At 44.7% G+C, this 23,245-nt stretch overlaps 1 protein-coding gene across 1 annotated transcript in view; it reads left to right on the top strand.

Moving 5' to 3' along the window:
* Nucleotides 1–1,072: 1,072 nt before the first annotated feature.
* The window catches only part of ACADVL (acyl-CoA dehydrogenase very long chain), a gene marked incomplete at its 5' end in the record, with an annotated part of 34,739 nt that continues 12,566 nt past the window's right edge, over nt 1,073–23,245 (top strand). Inside the window, 8 exon segments of the mRNA XM_059837662.1 lie at nt 1,073–1,157; nt 1,159–1,242; nt 1,244–1,259; nt 5,232–5,361; nt 11,882–12,007; nt 14,669–14,867; nt 17,551–17,655; nt 23,125–23,211. Coding sequence (XP_059693645.1) covers nt 1,073–1,157; nt 1,159–1,242; nt 1,244–1,259; nt 5,232–5,361; nt 11,882–12,007; nt 14,669–14,867; nt 17,551–17,655; nt 23,125–23,211 — 832 coding nt within the window.

A 23,245-nucleotide genomic window follows, 5' to 3' on the forward strand; every position in this document is an offset into this window, starting at 1 on the left:
CCAGTCCCTCCCAGTAACTCCCAGTCCCCTCAAATCCCCCTGGGACCCCCCAGTCTCCCCCCCAGGGGGGTTCCCAGTCCCTCCCAGTAACTCCCAGTCCCCCCAAATCCCCTCAAATCCCCCTGGGACCCCCCGATCTCCCCCCTCAGGGGGTTCCCAGTCCCTCCCAGTAACTCCCAGTGCTCCCAGTCCCCTCCAAACCTCCCCAAATCCCCCTGGGACCCCCCGATCTCCCCCCCAAGGGGGTTCCCAGTCCCTCCCAGTAACTCCCAGTGCTCCCAGTCCCCTCCAAACCTCCCCAAATCCCCCCGGGACCCCCTGATCTCCCCCCCAGGGGGGTTCCCAGTCCCTCCCAGTAACTCCCAGTCCCCCCCAGTCCTCCCCAAATCACCCTGGGACCCCCCAGTCTCCCCCCCCAAGGGGGTTCCCAGTCCCCTCCCAGTAACTCCCAGTCCCCCCAAATCCCCCCAAATCCCCCCGGGACCCCCCAGTCTCCCCCCCCAAGGGGTTCCCAGTCCCTCCCAGTAACTCCCAGTCCCCCCAGATCCCCCCGGGACCCCCTGATCTCCACCCCCAGGGGGGTTCCCCAGTCCCCTCCCAGTAACTCCCAGCCCCCCCAAATCCCCCCGGGACCCCCCAGTCTCCCCCCCAAGGGGGTTCCCCAGTCCCTCCCAGTAACTCCAGTAACTCCCAGTCCCCCCAAATCCCCCTGGGACCCCCCAGTCTCCCCCCCAGGGGGTTCCCAGTGGTTCCCAGTCCGTCCCACTGACTCCCAGTCCCCCCCAAATCCCCCTGGGACGCCCCCCCTGATCTCCCCCCCAAGGGGGTTCCCAGTCCCTCCCAGTAACTCCCAGTGCTCCCAGTCCCCTCCAAACCTCCCCAAATCCCCCTGGGACCCCCCAATCTCCCCCCCCAGGGGGGTTCCCAGTCCCTCCCAGTAACTCCCAGTCCCCCCAAATCCCCTCAAATCCCCCTGGGACCCCCCCGATCTCCCCCCCAGTGGCTCCCAGTCCCTCCCAGTAACTCCCAGTCCCCCCAAATCCCCCTGGGACCCCCCCGATCTCCCCCCCAGGGGGTTCCCAGTCCCTCCCAGTAACTCCCAGTGCTCCCAGTACGCGCGGCTGGTGGAGATCGTGGGCCAGCACGACCTGGGCGTGGGGGATCACGCTGGGAGCCCACCAGTCCATCGGCTTCAAGGGGCTGCTGCTCTACGGGAGCCCTGCCCAGAAGGAGAAGTACCTGCCCCCGCCTGGCCACAGGTGAGTCCTGGGAGTCACCTGGGACAGCCCAGAACAGGCCCAGAAATTCCCCCAAATATTCCCAAAAATCCCCCAAATATTCCCAGAAATTCCCCCAAAAATTCCCCCAAATATTCCCAAAAAATTCCCCCAAATATTCCCCAAAATTCCCCCAAAAATTCCCCCAAATATTCCCCAGAAATTCCCCCCAAATATTCCCAAAAATTCCCCACCAAATGTTCCCAAAAATTCCCCCAAATATTCCAAAAATTCCCCCAAATATTCCCAAAAATTCCCCCAAAAATTCCCCCAAATATTCCCAGAAATTCCCAAAATATTCCCCAAAATTCCCCCCAAAATTCCCCCCAAATATTCCCAGAAATTCCCAAAATATTCCCCAAAATTCCCCCAAAAATTCCCCCAAATATTCCCAGAAATTCCCAAAATATTCCCCAAAATTCCCCCAAAAATTCCCCCAAATATTCCCAAAAATTCCCCCAAATATTCCCAGAAATTCCCCCAAAAATTCCCCCAAATATTCCCAGAAATTCCCAAAAATTCCCCCAAATACTCCCGAAAATTCCCCCAAATATTCCCAAAAATTCCGCCAAAAATTCCCCCAAATATTCCCAGAAATTCCCAAAATATTCCCCAAAATTCCCCCAAAAATTCCCAAATATACCAAAAATTCCCCCAGAAATTCCCCCAAATATTCCCAGAAATGCCCCAAATATTCCCAAAAATTCCCCAAATATTCCCAGAAATTCCCCCAAATATTCCCAAAAATTCCCCCAAATATTCCCAAAATTCCACCAAAAATTCCCCCAAATATTCCCAAAAATTCCCCAAATATTCCCAAAATTCCGCCAAAAATTCCCCCAAATATTCCCAAAAATTCCCCCAAATATTCCCAAAATTCCCCAAAAATTCCCCCAAATATTCCCAAAAATTCCCCAAAGATTCCCAAATATTCCCCCAAAATTCCCCCAAATATTCCCAAAAATTCCCAAAATATTCCCAAAAATTCCCCCAAATATTCCCAAAAATTTCCCCAAAATTCCCCCAAATATTCCCAAAAATTCCCCAAAATATTCGCAAAATATTCCCAAAAATTCCCCCCAAAATTCCCCCAAATATTCCCAGAAATTCCCCCAAATATTCGAAAAATTCCCCCAAATATTCCCAAAATTCCCCCAAAAATTCCCCCAAATATTCCAAAAATTCCCCCAAATATTCCCAAAAATTCCCCCCAAAATTCCCCCTAATATTCCCAGTAATTCCCCCAAATATTCCCAAAAATTCCCCCAAATATTCCCAAAAATTCCCCCAAAAATTCCCCCAAATATTCCCAGAAATTCCCCAAATATTCCCAAAAATTCCCCAAATATTCCCAAAAATTCCCCCAAATATTCCCAAAATATTCCCAGAAATTCCCAAAATATTCCCAAAAATTCCCCCAAAAATTCCCCCAAATATTCCCAAAAATTCCCCCCAAATATTCCAAAAAATTCCCCCAAATATTCCAAAAATTCCCCCAAATATTCCCAAAAATTCCCCAAATATTCCCCCAAATATTCCCAAAAATTCCCCCAAATATTCCCAAAAATTCCCCACTCCCAGACAGTTCCCAAAAATTCCCAAAAATCCCCAAATTCTCTTTTTTTGGGAATTTTTTGGGGGTGGAATTTTCCCATTTCTGGCCCTTTTTGAACGGATTTTTCGGGGATTTTTGGGAATTTTTCTGCCCTCAAGGACCCCCAGGCTGTCTCTGACCATCCCCAAATTCCCAAAATTCCCAAAATTTCCATTTTTCAGGAAATTTGGGGGTAACTTGAGGGCTTTTTGGGTGGAATTTTCTCATTTTTGGGATTTTCTGGGTGAAATTTTCCCATTTTGGGTGGAATTTTCCCATTTCTGGCCCTTTTTGAACGGAATTTTTGGGGATTTTTGGGAATTTTCTGCCCTCCAGGACCCCCAGGCTGTCTCTGACCCTTCCCAAATTCCCAAAATTCCCAAAATTCCCATTTTTCAGGAAATTTGGGGATAACTTTAGGGCTTTTTGGGTAGAATTTTCTCATTTTTGGGACTTTCTGGGTGAAATTTTCCCATTTTGGGGTGGAATTTTCCCATTTCTGGCCCTTTTTGAACGGGGTTTTCGGGGATTTTTGGGAATTTTTCGCTCTTAGGGACCCCCAGGCTGTCTCTGACCCTTCCCAAATTCCCCAAATTCCCAAAATTCCCATTTTTCAGTAAACCTGGGGGTAACTTGAGGGCTTTTTGGGTGGAATTTTCTCATTTTTGGGATTTTCTGGGTGAAATTTTCCCATTTTGGGGTGGAATTTTCCCATTTCTGGCCCTTTTTCAACAGAATTTTCGGGGATTTTTGGGAATTTTCTGCCCTCAAGGACCCCCAGGCTGTCTCTGGCCATCCCCAAATCCCAAAATTCCCAAAATTCCCATTTTCAGGAAATTTGGGGATAACTTTAGGGCTTTTTGGGTGAAATTTTCCCCATTTTGGGGTGGAATTTTCCCATTTCTGGCCCTTTTGGAACGGAATTTTCGGGGATTTTTGGGAATTTTCACCCCTCAAGGACCCCCAGGCTGTCTCTGGCCATCCCCAAATCCCCAAAATTCCCAAAATTCCCATTTTTAGGGGAGTGGGTGGCACCTTTAGGGCATTTTTGGGTGAAATTTTCCCATTTTGGGGTGGAATTTTCCCATTTCTGGCCCTTTTTGAACGGAATTTTCAGGGATTTTTGGGAATTTTCTGCCCTCAGGGACCCCCAGGCTGTCTCTGACCCTTCCCAAATTCCCAAAATTCCCAAAATTCCCATTTTTAGGGGAGTGGGTGGCACCTTTAGAGCGTTTTGGGGTGAAATTTTCCCATTTTCTGGGTGGAATTTTCCCATTTCTGGCCCTTTTTGAACGGAATTTTCGGGGATTTTTGGGAATTTTCTGCCCTCCAGGACCCCAGGCTGTCTCTGACCATCCCCAAATTCCCAAAATTCCCAAAATTCCCATTTTAGGGGAGTGGGTGGCACCTTTAGAGCGTTTTTGGGTGAAATTTTCCCATTTTGGGGTGGAATTTTCCCATTTCTGGCCCTTTTTGAACGGAATTTTCGGGGATTTTTGGGAATTTTCCGCTCTTAGGGACCCCCAGGCTGTCTCTGACCCTTCCCAAATTCCCAAAATTCCCAAAATTCCCATTTTTAGGGGAGTGGGTGGCACCTTTAGAGCATTTTGGGGTGAAATTTTCCCATTTTGGGGTGGAATTTTCCCATTTCTGGCCCTTTTGGAACGGAATTTTCGGGGATTTTTGGGAATTTTCATCCCTCCAGGACCCCCAGGCTGTCTCTGACCCTTCCCAAATTCCCAAAATTCCCAAAATTCCCATTTTTCAGGAAATTTGGGGATACCTTTAGCACTTTTTGGGTGGAATTTTCTCATTTTTGGGATTTTCTGGGTGAAATTTTCCCATTTTGGGGTGGAATTTTCCCATTCTGGCCCTTTTTTGAACAGAATTTTCGGGGATTTTTGGGAATTTTCACCCCTCAGGGACCCCCAGGCTGTCTCTGACCCCTTCCCAAATTCCCAAAATTCCCAAAATTCCCATTTTTAGGGGAGTGGGTGGCACCTTTAGAGCATTTTTGGGTGAAATTTTCCCATTTTGGGGTGGAATTTTCCCATTTCTGGCCCTTTTGGAACGGAATTTTCGGGGATTTTTGGGAATTTTCCGCTCTTAGGGACCCCCAGGCTGTCTCTGGCCATCCCCAAATTCCCAAATTTCCCAAAATTCCCATTTTTAGGGGAGTGGGTGGCACCTTTAGGGCTTTTTGGGTGGAATTTTCCCATTTTGGGGTGGAATTTTCCCATTTCTGGCCCTTTTTGAACGGAATTTTCGGGGATTTTTGGGAATTTTCACCCCTCAAGGACCCCCAGGCTGTCTCTGGCCATCCCCAAATTCCCAAAATTCCCAAAATTCCCATTTTTCAGGGGAGTGGGTGGCAGCTTTCTGCCTGACAGAGCCTGGCAGCGGCTCGGACGCCGCCTCCATCCGCACGCGGGCCACGCCCAGCCCCTGCGGAACCTTCTGGACCCTCGAGGGGGAGAAGATCTGGATCAGGTGAGAAATTCCAGAAATTCCCCAAATCCTGGCCAAAATCCCCAATTTCCCCCCCAAAATTCCCTTTTTTTCCCGAATTTTCCCCCCAAAATCCCCAATTTTTCCCCTCCAAATCCCCACTTATTTCCCAATTTTGCCCCCAAAATCCCAATTTTTTCCCAAATTTCCCATTTTTCCTCAAATTTCCCCCCAAATCCCCAATTTCCCCCCTAAAACTCAGGATATTTCCCCAAAAACTCCCATTTTCCCCCCCAAAACTCCATTTTCCCCCCAAAATCCCCATTTTTCCCAAATTCCCCATTTTCCCCCCACAATTCCCAATTTTCCCCAAATTTCCCCCCAAATCCCCAATTTCCCCCCAAAATCCCCAATTATTTCCCAGATTTCCCCCAGATTCCCCAACTTTTCCTCCAAAATTCTGAATTTTTCCCCCCAAAATCCCCATTTCCCCCCTCCAAATCCCCCATTTTTTCCCCAATTTCCCCCTGAATTTCCAATTTCTTCCCCCCAAACCCCCAATTTTTCCCAAATTCCCCATTTCTCACCCCATTTCCCCCCAGTAACGGGGCCTGCCGAGCTGTTCACGGTGTTTGCCAAGACCCCCCAAATTTCTCCATTTTCCCCCCAAATCCCCAATTTTTTCCCAAAATCCCCAATTTCCCCCCAAAATTCCCAATTTTCCCCCAAATTTCCCCCTGAATCCCCAATTTCCCCCCTAAATCCCCAATTATTTCCCAGATTTCCCCCCAGATTTCCCAATTTTTCCCCCAAAAATTCTGAATTTTCCCCCCCCAAAATCCAATTTCCCCCCATTTTCCTCCCAATTTCCTCCAATTTCCCCCCAAAATTCCCAATTTCCCCCCAAATTTCCCCCAAATCCCCAATTTCCCCCCAAATCCCCAATTATTTTCCAGATTTCCCCCCAGATTCCCCAACTTTCCCCAAAATTCTGATTTTTCCCAAATTTCCCCCAAAATCCCCAATTATTCTCCCCCAAATTCCCATTTTTTCCCAAAATTCCCTTCACCCCCCCAAAATCCCCATTTTTCTCCCCTAAAACTCCCTTTTTCCCCCAAAATCCCCAATTTTTCCCCACTTTTACCCCTGAAAATCCAAATTTTTCCCAAATTTCCCAATTTCCCCCAACATTCCCCCCCCAAATTCTGATTTTTCCCCATTTGCCCCAAAATCTCCAATTTTTCCCCAATTTCCCCCCAAATTCCCAATTTTCACCCCAAAATCCCCATTTCTTCACCCCACATTCCCCAAATTTTCCTAATTTTTCCCCAAATCCCCATTTTCCTCCCCAAAATTCCCAATTTCCCCTAAAAACTCCTGATTTTTTTTCCCCATAATTTCCCATTTCTCCACCCAAAATTCCATTTTTCCCCCCTAAAACTCCTTTTCCCCAAAAACTCCCAATTTTCCCCCCAAATCCCCAATTTTCCCCCAAAACTCCAAATTTTTCCCCAAATTTCCCCCAAAATCCCCAATTTCCCCCAAAATCCCCATTTATTTCCCAGATTTCCCCCCAGATTTCCCAATTTTTCCTCCAAAATTCTGAATTTTCCCCCCAAAATCCCAATTTTCCCCCATTTTCCTCCCAATTTTTCTTCCCCCTCCATTTTCCCCCCAAAACTCCCAATTTTTCCCCAAATTTCCCCAAAAATCCCAATTTCCCCCAAAATCCCCAATTATTTCCCAGATTTCCCCCCAGATTTCCCAACTTTTCCCCCAAATTTCTGAATTTTCCCCCCCAAAATCCCAATTTTCCCCCATTTTCTTCCAATTTCCTCCAATTTCCCCCCAAAATTCCCATTTTTTCCCCAAATTTCCCCCAAATCCCCAATTTCCCAAAATCCCATTTATTTCCCAGATTTCCCCCCAGATTTCCCAACTTTTCCTCCAAAATTCTGAATTTCTCCCCCCAAAATCCCAATTTTCCCCCATTTTCCCTCCAATTTCCCCATTTTCCCCCCCAAAATTCCCAATTTTCCCCCAAATTTCCCCAAAATCCCAATTTCCCCCCAAATCCCCAATTATTTCCCAGATTTCCCCCAGATTCCCCAACTTTTCCCCCAAAATTCTGATTTCCCCCCCAAATCCCCAATTTCCCCCCATTTTCCCCCCAAAAATCCCCAATTTTTCCCTGAATTTCCAATTTCTTCCCCCCAAACCCCCAATTTCCCCCCAAATCCCCATTTATTTCCCAGATTTCCCCCCAGATTCCCCAACTTTTCCTCCAAAATTCTGAATTTTTCCCCCCAAAATCCCCAATTTTTCCCAAAATCCCCAATTTTCCCCGCCTAAATCCCCATTTTCCCCCTAAATTCCCATTTTTTCCCCCAATTTCCCCCAAAATCCCCAATTATTTCCCAGATTCCCCCCAGATTCCCCAACTTTTCCTCAAAATTCTGAATTTTCCCCCCCAAAATCCCAATTTTCCCCCATTTCACCCCCAAAAATCCCAATTTCCCCCCATTTTTTCCCCAAAATCCCCAATTTTTTCCCTGAATTTCCAATTTCTTCCCCCCAAACCCCCAATTTTCCCCCAAAATCCCCAATTATTTCCCAGATTTCCCCCCAGATTCCCCAACTTTTCCTCAAAAATTCTGAATTTTCCCCCCCAAAATCCCCAATTTTCCCCCCCAAAATCCCCAATTTTTTTCCCAAAATCCCCAATTTTCCCCCCAAAATTCCCAATTTTTCCCCAAATTTCCCCAAAAATCCCAATTTCCCCCAAAATCCCCAATTATTTCCCAGATTCCCCCCAGATTCCCCAACTTTTCCCCCCAAAATTCTGAATTTTCCCCCCCCAAATCCCCAAATTTCCCCCCATTTTTTTCCCCAAAAATCCCCATTTTTTCCCTGAATTTCCAATTTTTTTCCCCCCAAACCCCCAATTTTTCCCAAATTCCCCATTTTTCACCTCAAATTCCCCATTTCTCACCCCATTTCCCCCAGTAACGGGGGCCTGGCCGAGCTGTTCACGGTGTTTGCCAAAACCCCCAAATTTCTCCATTTTCCACCCAAAATCCCCAATTTTCCCCCCAAATCCCCATTTCCCCCCCAAAATTCCCAATTTTCCTCAAATTTCCCCCAAAATCCCCATTTATTTCCCAGATTTCCCCCAGATTTCCCAACTTTTCCCCCAAAATTCTGAATTTTTCCCCCCAAAATCCCAATTTTCCCCCATTTCACCCCCAAAAATCCCAATTTTTCCCCCAAAATTCCATTTTTTCCCCAAATTTCCCCCCAAATCCCCAATTATTTCCCAGATTTTCCCCCCAGATTCCCCAATTTTTCCCCCAAAATTCTGAATTTTTCCCCCCAAAATCCCAATTTTCCCCCATTTCACCCCCAAAAATCCCAATTTCCCCCCATTTTTTCCCAAAATCCCCAATTTTTTCCCTGAATTTCCAATTTCTTCCCCCAAACCCCCAATTTCCCCCAAAATCCCCATTTATTTCCCAGATTTCCCCCCAGATTCCCCAACTTTTCCTCAAAAATTCTGAATTTTCCCCCCCCAAATCCCCAATTTTTCCCCATTTCCCCCCCAAATTCCCAATTTTTCCCCCAAAAATCCCATTTTTCCCCAAATTTCCCCCTAAATCCCCCGTTTCCCCCCAAATCCCCAATTATTTCCCAGATTCCCCCCAGATTTCCCAACTTTTCCTCCAAAATTCTGAATTTTTCCCCCAAAATCCCAATTTTCCCCCATTTCCCCCCCCAAAATCCCCAATTTTTTCCCCTGAATTTCCAATTTCTTCCCCCCAAACCCCCAATTTTTCCCAAATTCCCCATTTTTCACCCCAATTTCCCCCCAGTAATGGGGGCCTGGCCGAGCTGTTCACGGTGTTTGCCAAGACCCCCAATTTTTTCCCCAAAATCCCAAATTTTTTCCCAAAATCCCCAATTTCCCCCCCTAAATCCCCATTTTCCCCCCCAAAATCCCCAATTTTTCCCCCCCAATCCCCATTTTCCACCCAAAATTCCCATTTTTTCCCCAAATTCCCCCCCCAAAATCCCCAATTATTTCCCAGATTCCCCCCAGATTTCCCAACTTTTCCTCCAAAATTCTGAATTTTTCCCCCCAAAATCCCAATTTTCCCCCATTTCCCCCCAAAATCCCCATTTTCCCCCCATTTTTTTCCCCTGAATTTCCAATTTCTTCCCCCCAAACCCCCAATTTTTCCCAAATTCCCCATTTCTCACCCCATTTCCCCCCAGTAACGGGGGGCGCCCTGGCCGAGCTGTTCACAGTGTTTGCCAAGAACCCCCAAATTTCTCCATTTTTCCCCAAAATCCCCAATTTTCCCCCCAAATCCCCATTTTCCCTCCAAAATCCCCAATTTTTCCCCCCAAATCCCCATTTTCCACCCAAAATTCCCAATTTTTCCCCAATTTCCCCCCAAAATCCCCAATTATTTCCCAGATTTCCCCCCAGATTCCCCAACTTTTCCCCCAAAATTCTGAATTTTTCCCCCCAAAATCCCAATTTTCCCCCATTTTCCCCCCCCAAATCCCCCATTTTCCCCCCATTTTTTCCCTGAATTTCCAATTTCTTCCCCCAAACCCCCAATTTTTCCCAAATTCCCCATTTCTCACCCCAAATTCCCCATTTCTCACCCCAGTTTCCCCCCAGTAACGGGGGCCTGGCCGAGCTGTTCACGGTGTTTGCCAAGACCCCCAATTTTTCCCCAAAATCCCCAATTTTCCCCCAAAATTCCCAATTTTTCCCCAAATTTCCCCCAAAATCCCCAATTATTTCCCAGATTCTCCCCGGATTCCCCAACTTTTCCTCAAAAATTCTGAATTTTCCCCCCCAAAATTCCAATTTTTCCCTAAATTTCCCAATTTTCGCCCCAGACTCCCCATTTTTTCCCCCCAAACCCCCAATTTTTCCCAAATTCCCCATTTCTCACCCCATTTTCCCCCAGTAACGGGGGCCTGGCCGAGCTGTTCACGGTGTTTGCCAAGACCCCCCCAAATTTCTCCATTTTCCCCCCAAAATCCCCAATTTTTTCCCAAAATCCCCAATTTTTCCCCAATTTCCCCCAAATCCCCAATTATTTCCCAGATTTCCCCCAGATTTCCCAATTTTTCCTCCAAAATTCTGAGTTTTCCCCCCCAAAATCCCCAATTTTTTCCCAAAATCCCCAATTTTTCCCCCTAAATCCCAATTTTCCACCCAAAATTCCCATTTTTTCCCCCAATTTCCCCCAAAATCCCCATTTATTTCCCAGATTTCCCCCCAGATTTCCCAACTTTTCCCCCAAAATTCTGAATTTTTCCCCCATTTCCCCCCAAAATCCCAATTTTTTTTCCCTGAATTTCCAATTTTTTCCCCCCAAACCCCCAATTTTTCCCAAATTCCCCATTTTTCACCCCAAATTCCCCATTTCCCCCCCAGTAACGGGGGCCTGGCCGAGCTGTTCACGGTGTTTGCCAAGACCCCCCAAATTTCTCCATTTTCCCCCCAAAATCCCCAATTTTTTCCCAAAATCCCCAATTTTCCCCCTAAATCCCCATTTTCCCCCCAAAATTCCCAATTTTTCCCCAATTTCCCCCCAAAATCCCCAATTATTTCCCAGATTCCCCCCAGATTTCCCAACTTTTCCCCCAAAATTCTGAATTTTCCCCCCAAAATCCCAATTTTCCCCCATTTTCCCCCCCAAAATCCCCAATTTTTCCCCCATTTTCTCCCTGAATTTCCAATTTCTTCCCCCCAACCCCCCAATTTTTCCCAAATTCCCCATTTCTCACCCCAATTTCCCCCAGTAACGGGGGCCTGGCCGAGCTGTTCACGGTGTTTGCCAAGACCCCCAAATTTCTCCATTTTCCCCCCAAAATCCCCAATTTTTCCCCAAATTTCCCCCCGAATCCCCAATTTCCCCCCAAAATCCCCCATTATTTCCCAGATTTCCCAACTTTTCCTCCAAAATTCTGAATTTTTTCCCCCCAAAATCCCAATTTTTCCCCATTTTCCCCCCCAAAATCCCCAATTTTTCCCTAAATTTCCCAATTTTCACCCCAGACTCCCCATTTTTTCTCCCCAAACTCCCCAATTTTTCCCAAAATCCCCATTTTTCACCCCAAATTCCCCATTTCCCCCCAGTAACGGGGGCCTGGCCGAGCTGTTCACGGTGTTTGCCAAGACCCCCCCAAATTTCTCCATTTTCCCCCCAAAATCCCCAATTTTTCCCCAAAATCCCCAATTTTTTCCCAAAATCCCCAGTTTTTCCCCCCAAATCCCCATTTTCCCCCCAAAATTCCCAATTTTTTCCCCAATTTCCCCCAAAATCCCCAATTATTTCCCAGATTTCCCAACTTTTCCTCCAAAATTCTGAATTTTTTCCCCCCAAAATCCCAATTTTTCCCATTTTCCCCCCCAAAATCCCCAATTTTTCCCTAAATTTCCCAATTTTCGCCCCAGACTCCCCATTTTTTTCCTCCCCAAACTCCCCAATTTTTCCCAAATTTCCCATTTTTCACCCCAAATTTCCCATTTTTCCCCCAGTAACGGGGGCCTGGCCGAGCTGTTCACGGTGTTTGCCAAGACGCCGGTGAAGGACGAGCGCAGCGGAGAGACCAAGGAGAAAATCAGCGCCTTCCTCGTCGAGAGGGGCTTCGGGGGAGTCACCCAGTGAGGAACGGGAATTCGGGGGTTTTTGGGGATTTGGGGGAGTTTGGGGATTTTGGGATTTTTTGGGGTTTTTTGGGGAATTTTTGGGGGATTTTTTGGGATTTTTTGGGGATTTTTTGGGATTTTTTTGGGGATTTTTTGGGATTTTTTGGGGATTTTTTGGAATTTTTTGGGGGATTTTTTGGGGATTTTTGGGGGATTTTTTGGGGGAATTTTGGGGGGATTTTCGAGAATTTTTTGGGATTTTTTGGCTTTTTTTTGGGAATTTTTCGGGGGATTTTGGGATTTTTTGGGGGATTTTTTGGGATTTTTGGGGATTTTTTGGGGGATTTTTTGGGATTTTTTGGGATTTTTTTAAAAATTTTTGGGGATTTTTTGGGATTTTTTGGGATTTTTTGGGATTTTTTGGGGATTTTTGAGGATTTTTTTGGGATTTTGGGGGATTTTTTGGGATTTTTTGGGGATTTTTTGGGATTTTTTGGGATTTTTTGGGCATTTTTTGGGGGATTTTTGGGGGTTTTTTTGGGGAATTTTTAGGGGGGTTTTTGGGATTTTTTGGGATTTTTTGGGGATTTTTTGGGGATTTTTTTGGGATTTTTAGGGGGATTTTTGGGATTTTTTGGGGGATTTTTTGGGATTTTTGGGGATTTTTTTGCGGATTTTTTTGGGATTTTTGGGGGGATTTTTGGGGATTTTTGGGGATTTTTTGGGGATTTTTTGATAATTTTTTGGGGGATTTTTTGGGATTTTTTGGGAATTTTTTGGTGATTTTTTTGGATTTTTTGGCAATTTTTTGGGAATTTTGAGGGGGATTTGGGGGATTTTTTTGGGATTTTTGGGGGATTTTTTGGGGATTTTTTGGGGAATTTTGGGGATTTTTTGGGGATTTTTGGGATTTTTTGGGAATTTTTGGGGGATTTTTTGCGGATTTTTTTGGGATTTTTCCGGGGTTTTTTTGGGGATTTTTTGGGATTTTTTTGGGGATTTTTTGGGGATTTTTTTGGGGGGATTTTGGGGATTTTTTTGGGGATTTTTTGGGATTTTTGGGGATTTTTTTGGGGAGTTTTGGGGGTGTTTAGGACCATTTTTCACGGATTTAAAGCGTTTTTTTGGGGGTTTCAGGGGGAAATTTGGGATATTTTGGGAAGTTAAGATTTTGAGGGGCAATTCTGCAATTTGGGAATTTTTTGGGGAAGGTTTGGGGGGCTTTAATCGGTTTTAAGGGGATTTTAGGGGGGCTTTGGGAGGATTTCTGGGGGAAATTTGGGACCATTTTTCCCCTTTTTTTTCCCCTTTTCCCCCTAATTTTTAACTTTCCCTTTTTCCTTTTTTCCCCCATTTTTCCCCCATTTTTTCCCATTTTTTCCCCATTTTTCCACCATTTTTCCCCCTTTTTTTTTCCCTTCCCCCCTAATTTTTAACTTTCCCTTTTTCCTTTTTTCCCCCATTTTTCCCCCATTTTTTCCCCATTTTTCCACCATTTTTCTCCCTTTTTTTTCCCTTTTCCCCCCTAATTTTTAACTTTCCCTTTTCCCCTCTTTTTCCCATTTTTCCCCAACAATCCTCCCAAAAAAAATTAGGAATCCCTGCCTCCTTTTCCCCCATTTTTTCCCCATTTTCCCCCTTTTTTTTCCCATTTTTTCCCATTTTCCCCCATTTTTTCCCCATTTTTCCACCGATTTTCTCCATTTTTTTTCCCTTTTCCCCCCTAATTTTTAATTTTCCCTTTTCCCCTCTTTTTCCCACTGGTTCTCCACCCCAAAAAATTAGGAATTCCTGCCTCCAACACCACCTCCTTTCCCCTCTTTTTTCCGCTCTTTTTTCCCTCATTTTTTCCCCATTTTTTTCCCATTTTTTCCCCATTTTTCCACCATTTTTCTCCCTTTTTTTTTTCCCTTTTCCCCCTAATTTTTAACTTTCCCTTTTCCCCTCTTTTTCCCATTTTTTCCCAACAATCCTCCCAAAAAAAATTAGGAATCCCTGCCTCCTTTTCCCTCTTTTCCCCCATTTTTCCCCATTTTTTCCCCATTTTTCCACCGATTTTCTCCATTTTTTTTCCTTTTCCCCCCTAATTTTTAATTTTCCCTTTTCCCCTCTTTTTCCCACTGGTTCTCCACCCCAAAAAATTAGGAATTCCTGCCTCCAACACCACCTCTTTTCCCTCTTTTTTCCCCATTTTTTCCCCGTTTTTTCCCCATTTTTCCCCATTTTTTCCCCATTTCTCCACCGATTTTCTCCCTTTTTTTTTCCTCTTTCTCCCTCAATCCTCAACTCTCCCTTTTCCCATGTTTTTCCCAGCGGTCCTCCCGAGAAGAAGCTGGGAATCCTTTCCTCCAACACCACCTCCTTTCCCCTCTTCTTTCCCCTTTTTTTTCGTTCTCTTTTCCCCATTTTCCCACCGATTTTCTCCATTTTTTTTTCCCTTTTCCCCCCTAATTTTTAACTTTCCCTTTTTCCCTCTTTTTCCCATTTTTTCCCAACAGTCCTCCCAAAAAAAATTAGGAATCCCTGCCTCCAACACCACCTCCTTTCCCCTCATTTTTCCTCATTTTTTTCCCCGTTTTTCCTCCGTTTTTCGCCATTTCTCCACCGATTTTCTCCATTTTTTTTTCCTCTTTCTCCCTCAATCCTCAACTCTCCCTTTTCCCATGTTTTTCCCAGCGGTCCTCCCGAGAAGAAGCTGGGAATCCGTGCCTCCAACACCACCTCGGTGCACTTTGACGGCGTGCGGGTGCCGGCTCAGAACCTGCTGGGGGCTCCGGGCGGCGGCTTCAAGGTGGCCATGAACATCCTCAACAACGGCAGGTTCGGCATGGCTGCGGCCATGGCCGGCACCATCCGGGGCCTCACGCAGGCTGCGGTGAGATTCCCGAAGTTTGGGGAAGTTTGGGAGTGATGGGAGCACCAAAATCCAAAAAAAACCCCGAGAAAATCGGGGAAAAATGAAGGAATCGGCACCAAAAATGTGAAATTCCGCAGGAAATTGGAGCTAAAATGAGTCCAGATCCTGCTGGGGTTGGAGATTCCCAAATGTTCAGGAATTTTGGGAAGTTTGGGAATTTTGGGATCCAGGAAATGAAAAAAACCCCAAGGAAATCGGGGAAAAATGAAGAAATCGGCACCAAAAAATCCCCAAATTCCTCAGGAAATCGGAGCTAAAATGAGTCCAGATCCTGCTGGGGTTGGAGATTCCCGAAGTTTGGGAAGTTTGGGAGTGATGGGAGCCCCAAATTCCAAAAAAAACCCCGAGGAAATCGGGGAAAAATGAGGAAATCGGCAAAAAAATGAAGGAATCGGCACCAAAAATGAAGGAATCGGCACCAAAAATGTGAAATTCCGCAGGAAATCGGAGCTAAAATGAGTCCAGATCCTGCTGGGGTTGGAGATTCGAACTTTTGGGGGAGTTTGGGGAAGTTTGGGAGTGATGGGAGCCCCAAATTCCAAAAAAAACCACGAGGAAATCGGGAAAAATGAAGGAATTGGCACCAAAAATGTGAAATTCCGCAGGAAATCGGGGCTAAAATGAGTCCAGATCCTGCTGGGGTTGGAGATTCCCAAATGTTCAGGGATTTTGGGAAGTTTGGGAATGCTGGGAGCCCCAAATTCCAAAAAAAACCCCGAGAAAATCGGGGAAAAATGAGGAAATCGGCACAAAAAATGAAAAAATCGACACAAAAAATGTGAAATTCCGCAGGAAATCGGAGCTGAAATGAGTCCAGATCCTGCTGGGGTTGGAGATTCCCGAAGTTTGGGAAGTTTGGGAGTGATGGGAGCCCCAAATTCCAAAAAAAACCCCGAGGAAATCGGGGAAAAATAAAGGAATAGGCAAAAAAATGAAGGAATCGGCACAAAAAAAGTGAAATTCCGCAGGAAATCGGAGCTAAAATGAGTCCAGATCTTGCTGGGGTTGGAGATTCCTGAATTTGGGAAGTTTGGGAGTGATGGGAGCCCCAAAATCCAAAAAAAACCCCGAGGAAATCGGGGAAAAATGAGGAAATCGGCAAAAAAATGAAGGAATCGGCACCAAAAATGTGAAATTCCGCAGGAAATCGGAGCTAAAATGAGTCCAGATCCTGCTGGGGTTGGAGATTTCCAAATGTTCAGGAATTTTGGGGAATTTGGGAATGCTGGGAGTCCCAAATTCCAAAAAAAACCCCGAGGAAATCGGGGAAAAATGAGGAAATCGGCACAAAAAATGAAGGAATCGACACAAAAAATGTGAAATTCCGCAGGAAATCGGAGCTGAAATGAGTCCAGATCCTGCTGGGGTTGGAGATTCCCGAAGTTTGGGAAGTTTGGGAATGATGGGAGCCCCAAATTCCAAAAAAAACCCCGAGGAAATCGGGGAAAAATGAGGAAATCGGCAAAAAAAATGAAAAAATCGGCAGCAAAAAAAATTTGGGGGATTTTTGGAGAATTTTTTGGGATGTTTTGGGGAATTTTTGGGGATTTTTTGGGGAATTTTTGAGGATTTTTTGGGCAATTTTTAAGGATTTTTTTGGGAATTTTTGAGGATTTTTGCAGGATTTTGGGGGGATTTTTGGGAATTTTTGCGGGATTTTTTTGGGATTTTTTGGGGAATTTTTGAGGATTTTGGGGGATTTTTTGGTGGTTTTTGGGGATTTTTTGGGATTTTTTGACAGTTTTTGGGATGTTTGGGGATTTTTTTGGGAATTTATTGAGAATTTTTGGGGGATTTTTTGGGAATTTTTGGGGATTTTTATGGGAATTTTTGGGTGATTTTTATGGGAATTTTTGGGGGATTTTTGGGGGGATGTGTTGGGAATTTTTGGGGATTTTTTAGAATTTTTTGGGATTTTTTAGGGGATTTTTTGGAGATTTTTTGGGAAATTTTTGGGGATTTTGGGGGGAATTTTTTTGGAATTTTTGAGGATTTTTGTGGGATTTTTTGGGGATTTTTGGGAAATTTTTGAGGATTTTGGGGGATTTTTGGGGAATTTTTGGGGGATTATTTTGGGAATTTTTGAGGATTTTTGGGGATTTTTGGGGAATTTTTGGGGGATTATTTTGGGAATTTTTGAGGATTTTTGCGGGATTTTTTGGGGAATTTTGGAGGATTTTTAGGGACTTTTTGGGGAATTTTTTGGGGATTTTTTGGGGAATTTTTGGTGGTTTTTGGGGGATTTTTTGGGATTTTTGTGGGACTTTTTGGGGATTTTTGGGGGATTTATTGAGAATTTGTGGGGGATTTTTTAGGGCATTTTGGGGATTTTTTTGGGGAATTTTTGGGGATTTTTTTGGGGAATTTTTGGTACTTTTTGGGGTGTTTATTGGGAATTTTGTGGTGATCTTTAAAGAATTTTGGGGGATTTTTTGGGGGATTTTTTGGGATTTTTTGGGGATTTTTTGGGGAGATTTTTAGAGATTTTTTGAGGATTTATTGGGAATTTTTGTGGATTTTTTTTGAGAATTTTTTAGGATTTTTTTGAGAATCCCCTAACCCCCCTCCCCCCATCCCTCCCTTTCCCTCTTCCCCAAATTTTTGGGGGATTTTCCCCAAATTTGGGATTTTCCTCCCCCAGGTTTCCCACGCCTCCAACCGGGTCCAGTTTGGGGCCAAAATCCACGAATTTGGGGCCATCCAGGAGAAGCTGGCCAGGATGGCCCTGCTGCACTACGTCACCGAGGTGGGCAGCGGGGAATTTGGGGAATTTTGGGAATTTTGGGAATTTTGGGGAATTTTGGGGAGGATCCTGAAAAATTTGGGGGGTCTGGGGGGAAATTTGGGGGAAATTTGGGAATTTTTTGGGGAATTTTGGGGAAATTTGGGGAATTTTTGGGATTTTTTTAGGGAATTTTGGGGAATTTTGGGAAAGATCCTGAAAAATCTGGGGGGGGTGGGGGGAAATTTGGGGAATTTTGGGAATTTTTGGGGAAAATTTGGGGATTTTTGGGGAGAATTTGGGGAATTTTGGGGAATTTTTGGGGAATTTTGGGAATTTTTGGGAAATTTGGGGGAATTTTGGGGAGGATCCTGAAAAATTTGGGGGGTCTGGGGGGAAATTTGGGGGAAAATTGGGAATTTTTTGGGGAATTTGGGGGAATTTGGGAATTTTTGGGGAATATTTGGGATTTTTTGGGGAATTTTTTGGGAATTTTTGGGGAATTTTGGGAATTTTTTTGGAATTTTTGGGGATTTGGGGGAATTTTGGGAAGGATCCTGAAAAATCTGGGGGGTTTGGGGGGAAAATTGGGGAAAATTTTGGGAATTTTTAGGGAATTTTGGGGAATTTTGGGGATTTGGGGGAATTTTGGGGAGGATCCTGAAAAATTTGGGGGGTCTGGGGGGAAATTTGGGGGAAAATTGGGAATTTTTTGGGGAATTTGGGGGAATTTGGGAATTTTTGGGGAATTTTTGGGATTTTTTGGGGAATTTTTGGGGAATTTTTGGGGAATTTTGGGAATTTTTTGGGAATTTTTGGGGATTTGGGGGAATTTTGGGAAGGATCCTGAAAAATCTGGGGGGTTTGGGGGGAAATTTGGGGGAAAATTGGGAATTTTTGGGGAATTTTGGGCACTTTTGGGGTTTTTGGGAGGGATTTTTGGGGAATTTTTGGGGAATTTTTGGGGAATTTGGGGAATTTTTTGGGAAGGATCCTGAAAAATCTGGGGGGTTTGGGGGGAAATTTGGGAATTTTTGGGGAATTTTGGGAATTTTTGGGAAATTTTGGGGAATTTTGGGAAAGATCCTGAAAAATTTGGGGGGTTTGGGGGAAAATTTGGGGGAAATTTGGGAATTTTTTGGGAATTTGGGGGAATTTTGGGGAATTTTTTGGGAATTTTTGGGAAGGATCCTGAAAAATTTGGGGTTTTTGGGAGGGATTTGGGGAATTTTTGGGGAATTTTGGGGGAATTTTGGGGATTTGGGGGAATTTTGGGAAAGATCCTGAAAAATTTGGGGGGTTTGGGGGGAAATTTGGGGGAAAATTGGGAATTTTGGGGGGATTTTTGAGGAATTTTGGGGAATTTTTGGGGAATTTTTGGGATTTGGAGGAACTTGGGGAAGTATCCTGAAAGTTCTGGGGTGTTTGGGGGGAAATTTGGGGGAAAATTGGGAATTTTTTGGGGAATTTTTGGGGAAATTTGGGAATTTTTGGGGAATTTGGGGATTTTTTAGGGAATTTTTGGGATTTTTTAGGGGATTTTGGGAATTTTGGGGAATTTTGGGAAAGATCCTGAAAAATCTGGGGGGTTTGGGGGGAAATTTGGGGGAAATTTGGGGAATTTTGGGAGGTTTTTAGGGGAAATTTGGGGATTTTCGGGGAGAATTTGGGGAATTTTGGGGAAATTTTGGGGAAATTTGGGGGAATTTAGGGAATTTTGGGGATTTTGGGGAATTTTGGAAAGGATCCTGAAAATTCTGGGAGGTTTGGGGGGAAATTTGGGGAATTTTGGGAATTTTTGGGGAAAATTTGGGGATTTTTGGGGAGAATTTGGGGAATTTTGGGGAATTTTTGGGGAATTTTGGGGAATTTTTGGGGAATTTTGGGGATTTTTTGGGAGTTTTTGGGGATTTGGGGGAATTTTGGGAAGGATCCTGAAAAATTTGGGGGGTCTGGGGGGAAATTTGGGGGAAAATTGGGAATTTTTGGGGAATTTTTGGGGAATTTTGGGGATTTTTGGGGAATTTGAGGAATTTTTGGGAAATTTTTGGGAATTTGGGGAATTCTGGGGATTTGGGGGAATTTGGGACGGATCCTGAAAAATTTGGGGGGTTTGGAGGGAAATTTGGGGGAAATTTGGGAATTTTGGGGAATTTTGGGGAATTTTTTGGGAATTTTGGGGAATTTTGGGAAAGATCCTGAAAAATTTGGGGGGTTTGGGGGGAAATTTGGGGAATTTTGGGAATTTTGGGGGAATTTTTGGGGAAATTTGGGAATTTTTGGGGAATTTGGGGATTTTTTGGGGAATTTTTGGGATTTTTTTAGGGGATTTTGGGAATTTTGGGGAATTTTGGGACGGATCCTGAAAGTTCTGGGGGGTTTGGGGGGAAATTTGGGGGAAATTTGGGAATTTTTGGGGAAATTTGGGAATTTTTGGGGAATTTGGGGAATTTTTGGGGAATTTTTGGGATTTTTTTAGGGGATTTTGGGAATTTTGGGGAATTTTGGGAAGGATCCTGAAAAATCTGGGGGGTTTGGGGGGAAATTTGGGGGAAATTTGGGAATTTTTGGGGAATTTGGGGGAATTTTGGGACGGATCCTGAAAAATCTGGGGGGGTTGGGGGGAAATTTGGGAATTTTTGGGGAATTTGGGGAATTTTGGGGAATTTTGGGGAGGATCCTGAAAAATTTGGGGGGTCTGGGGGGAAATTTGGGGGAAATTTGGGGAATTTTTGGGGAATTTTGGGGAATTTTTGGGGAATTTTGGGGATTTTTGGGGAATTTCGGGAAGGATCCTGAAAAATTTGGGGGGTTTGGGGGGAAATTTGGGGAATTTTTGGGAGGTTTTTAGGGGAAATTTGGGATATTTTGGGGAATTTGGGGAATTTCTGGGGAATTTTGGGAATTTTTGGGAAATTTGGGGTATTTTGGGGATTTGGGGGAATTTGAGGATTTTTGGGGAATTGTGGGAATTTTGGGGGGAATTTTGGGGGAATTTTTGGGGAATTTTGGGAAGGATCCTGAAAAATTTGGGGGGTTTGGGGGGAAATTTGGGAATTTTGGGGAATTTTTGGGGAATTTGGGGAATTTTGGGGGGAATTTTGGGGAATTTGAGGAATTCTTTGGGGATTTGGGGGAATTTTGGGAATTTTTGGGGAATTTTGGGGAATTTTTGGGGAATTGTGGGAAGTTTGGGGGGAATTTTGGGAATTTTTGGGGAATTTTTGGGGAATTTTGGGGAATTTTGGAGAATTTTGGGAAGGATCCTGAAAAATTTGGGGGGTTTGGGGAGGGATTTGGGAGGTTTTTAGGGAAAATTTGGGGATTTTGGGGGAGAATTTTGGGGAATTTTGGGGAGGGATTTGGGGGAATTTTGGGGATTTGGGGGAATTTTGGGAATTCTTTGGGAATTTTGGGGAGTTTTGGGAAGGATCCTGAAAAATTTGGGGGGTTTGGGGGAAAATTGGGGGGAAATTTGGAGAATTTGGGGCCTTTGGGGGGGGGATTTTCAAGAATTATTGGGGATTTTGGGGAATTTTGGGAAATTCTTTGGGAATTTTGGGAAGGATCCTGAAAAATTTGGGGGGTTTGGTGGGGGAGTTGGGGGAATTTGGGGAATTTTGGGCGGGATCCTGAAAATCCTGGGGGATTTGGGGGAATTTTGGGGAATTTGGATGGAATTGGAGCAGAATTTTGGGAATTTTTGACCCAAAACCCCCGGAATTTTCCCCAAAACCTCCCAAACTCTTTGGGATTAGTCCCAAATTTTTTTTAAATGTCCCAAAATTCCCATTTTTCCCCCAAACCCATCAGGATTGGTGGATGGGAATCAATTCCAGGCTGGATTTGGGCGGAATTTGGGTCAATTCCCATCAGAATTTTGGGAATTTTTGACCCAAAACCCCCGGAATTTTCCCCAAAACCTCCCAAATTCTTTGGGATTAGTCCCAAATTTTGCAGGGAATGTCCCAAAATTCCCATTTTTCCCCCCAAACCCATCAGGATTGGTGGATGGGAATCAATTCCGGGCTGGATTTGGACGGAATTTGGGTCAATTCCCATCAGAATTTTGGGAATTTTTGACCCAAAACCCCCGGAATTTTCCCCAAAACCTCCCAAATTCTTTGGGATTAGTCCCAAATTTTATTGGGAATGTCCCAAAATTCCCATTTTTCCCCCCAAACCCATCAGGATTGGTGGATGGGAATCAATTCTGGGCTGGATTTGGGCGGAATTTGGGTCAATTCCCATCAGAATTTTGGGAATTTTTGACCCAAAACCCCCGGAATTTTCCCCAAAACCTCCCAAATTCTTTGGGATTGTCCCAAATTTTGTAGGGAATGTCCCAAAATTCCCATTTTTCCCCCCAAACCCATCTGGATTGGTGGATGGGAATCAATTCTGGGCTGGATTTGGGTCAATTCTCATCAGAATTTTGGGAATTTTTGACCCAAAACCCCCGGAATTTTCCCCAAAACCTCCCAAATTCTTTGGGATTGTCCCAAATTTTATTGGGAATGTCCCAAAATTCCCATTTTTCCCCCCAAACCCATCAGGATTGGTGGATGGGAATCAATTCCGGGCTGGATTTGGGCGGAATTTGGGTCAATTCCCATCAGAATTTTGGGAATTTTTGACCCAAAACCCCCGGAATTTTCCCCAAAACCTCCCAAATTCTTTGGGATTAGTCCCAAATTTTATTGGGAATGTCCCAAAATTCCCATTTTTCCCCCCAAACCCATCAGGATTGGTGGATGGGAATCGATTTTGGGCTGGATTTGGGCGGAATTTGGGTCAATTCCCATCAGAATTTTGGGAATTTTTGACCCCAAACCCCCGGAATTTTCCCCAAAACCTCCCAAATTCTTTGGGATTAGTCCCAAATTTTTTTTAAATGTCCCAAAATTCCCATTTTTCCCCAAACCCATCAGGATTGGTGGATGGGAATCAATTCCGGGCTGGATTTGGGCGGAATTTGGGTCAATTCCCATCAGAATTTTGGGAATTTTTGACCCAAAACCCCCGGAATTTTCCCCAAAACCTCCCAAATTCTTTGAGATTAGTCCCAAATTTTTAGGGAATGACCCAAAATTCCCATTTTTCCCCCCAAACCCATCAGGATTGGTGGATGGGAATCAATTCCGGGCTGGATTTGGGCGGAATTTGGGTCAATTCCCATCAGAATTTTGGGAATTTCTGACCCCAAACCCCCGGAATTTTCCCCAAAACCTCCCAAATTCTTTGGGATTAGTCCCAAATTTTTTGGGAATGTCCCAAAATTCCCATTTTTCCCCCCAAACCCATCTGGATTGGTGGGTGGGAATCAATTCCGGGCTGGATTTGGGCGGAATTTGGGTCAATTCCCATCAGAATTTGGGGAATTTTTGACCCCAAACCCCCGGAATTTTCCCCAAAACCTCCCAAATTCTTTGGGATTTGTCCCAAATTTTATTGGGAATGTCCCAAAATTCCCATTTTTCCCCCCAAATCCAGTCCATGGCCTTCATGATCAGCGCCAACATGGACAGGGGCGACCCCGACTTCCAGATCGAGGCGGCCATCAGCAAAATCTTCGGATCCGTGAGGAAATCTGGGGGAATTTCCCCAATTTTGG

Source organism: Haemorhous mexicanus, unplaced genomic scaffold, assembly GCF_027477595.1.
Source record: "Haemorhous mexicanus isolate bHaeMex1 unplaced genomic scaffold, bHaeMex1.pri scaffold_206_ctg1, whole genome shotgun sequence".
Classification (NCBI taxonomy): Eukaryota; Metazoa; Chordata; class Aves; order Passeriformes; family Fringillidae; genus Haemorhous; species Haemorhous mexicanus.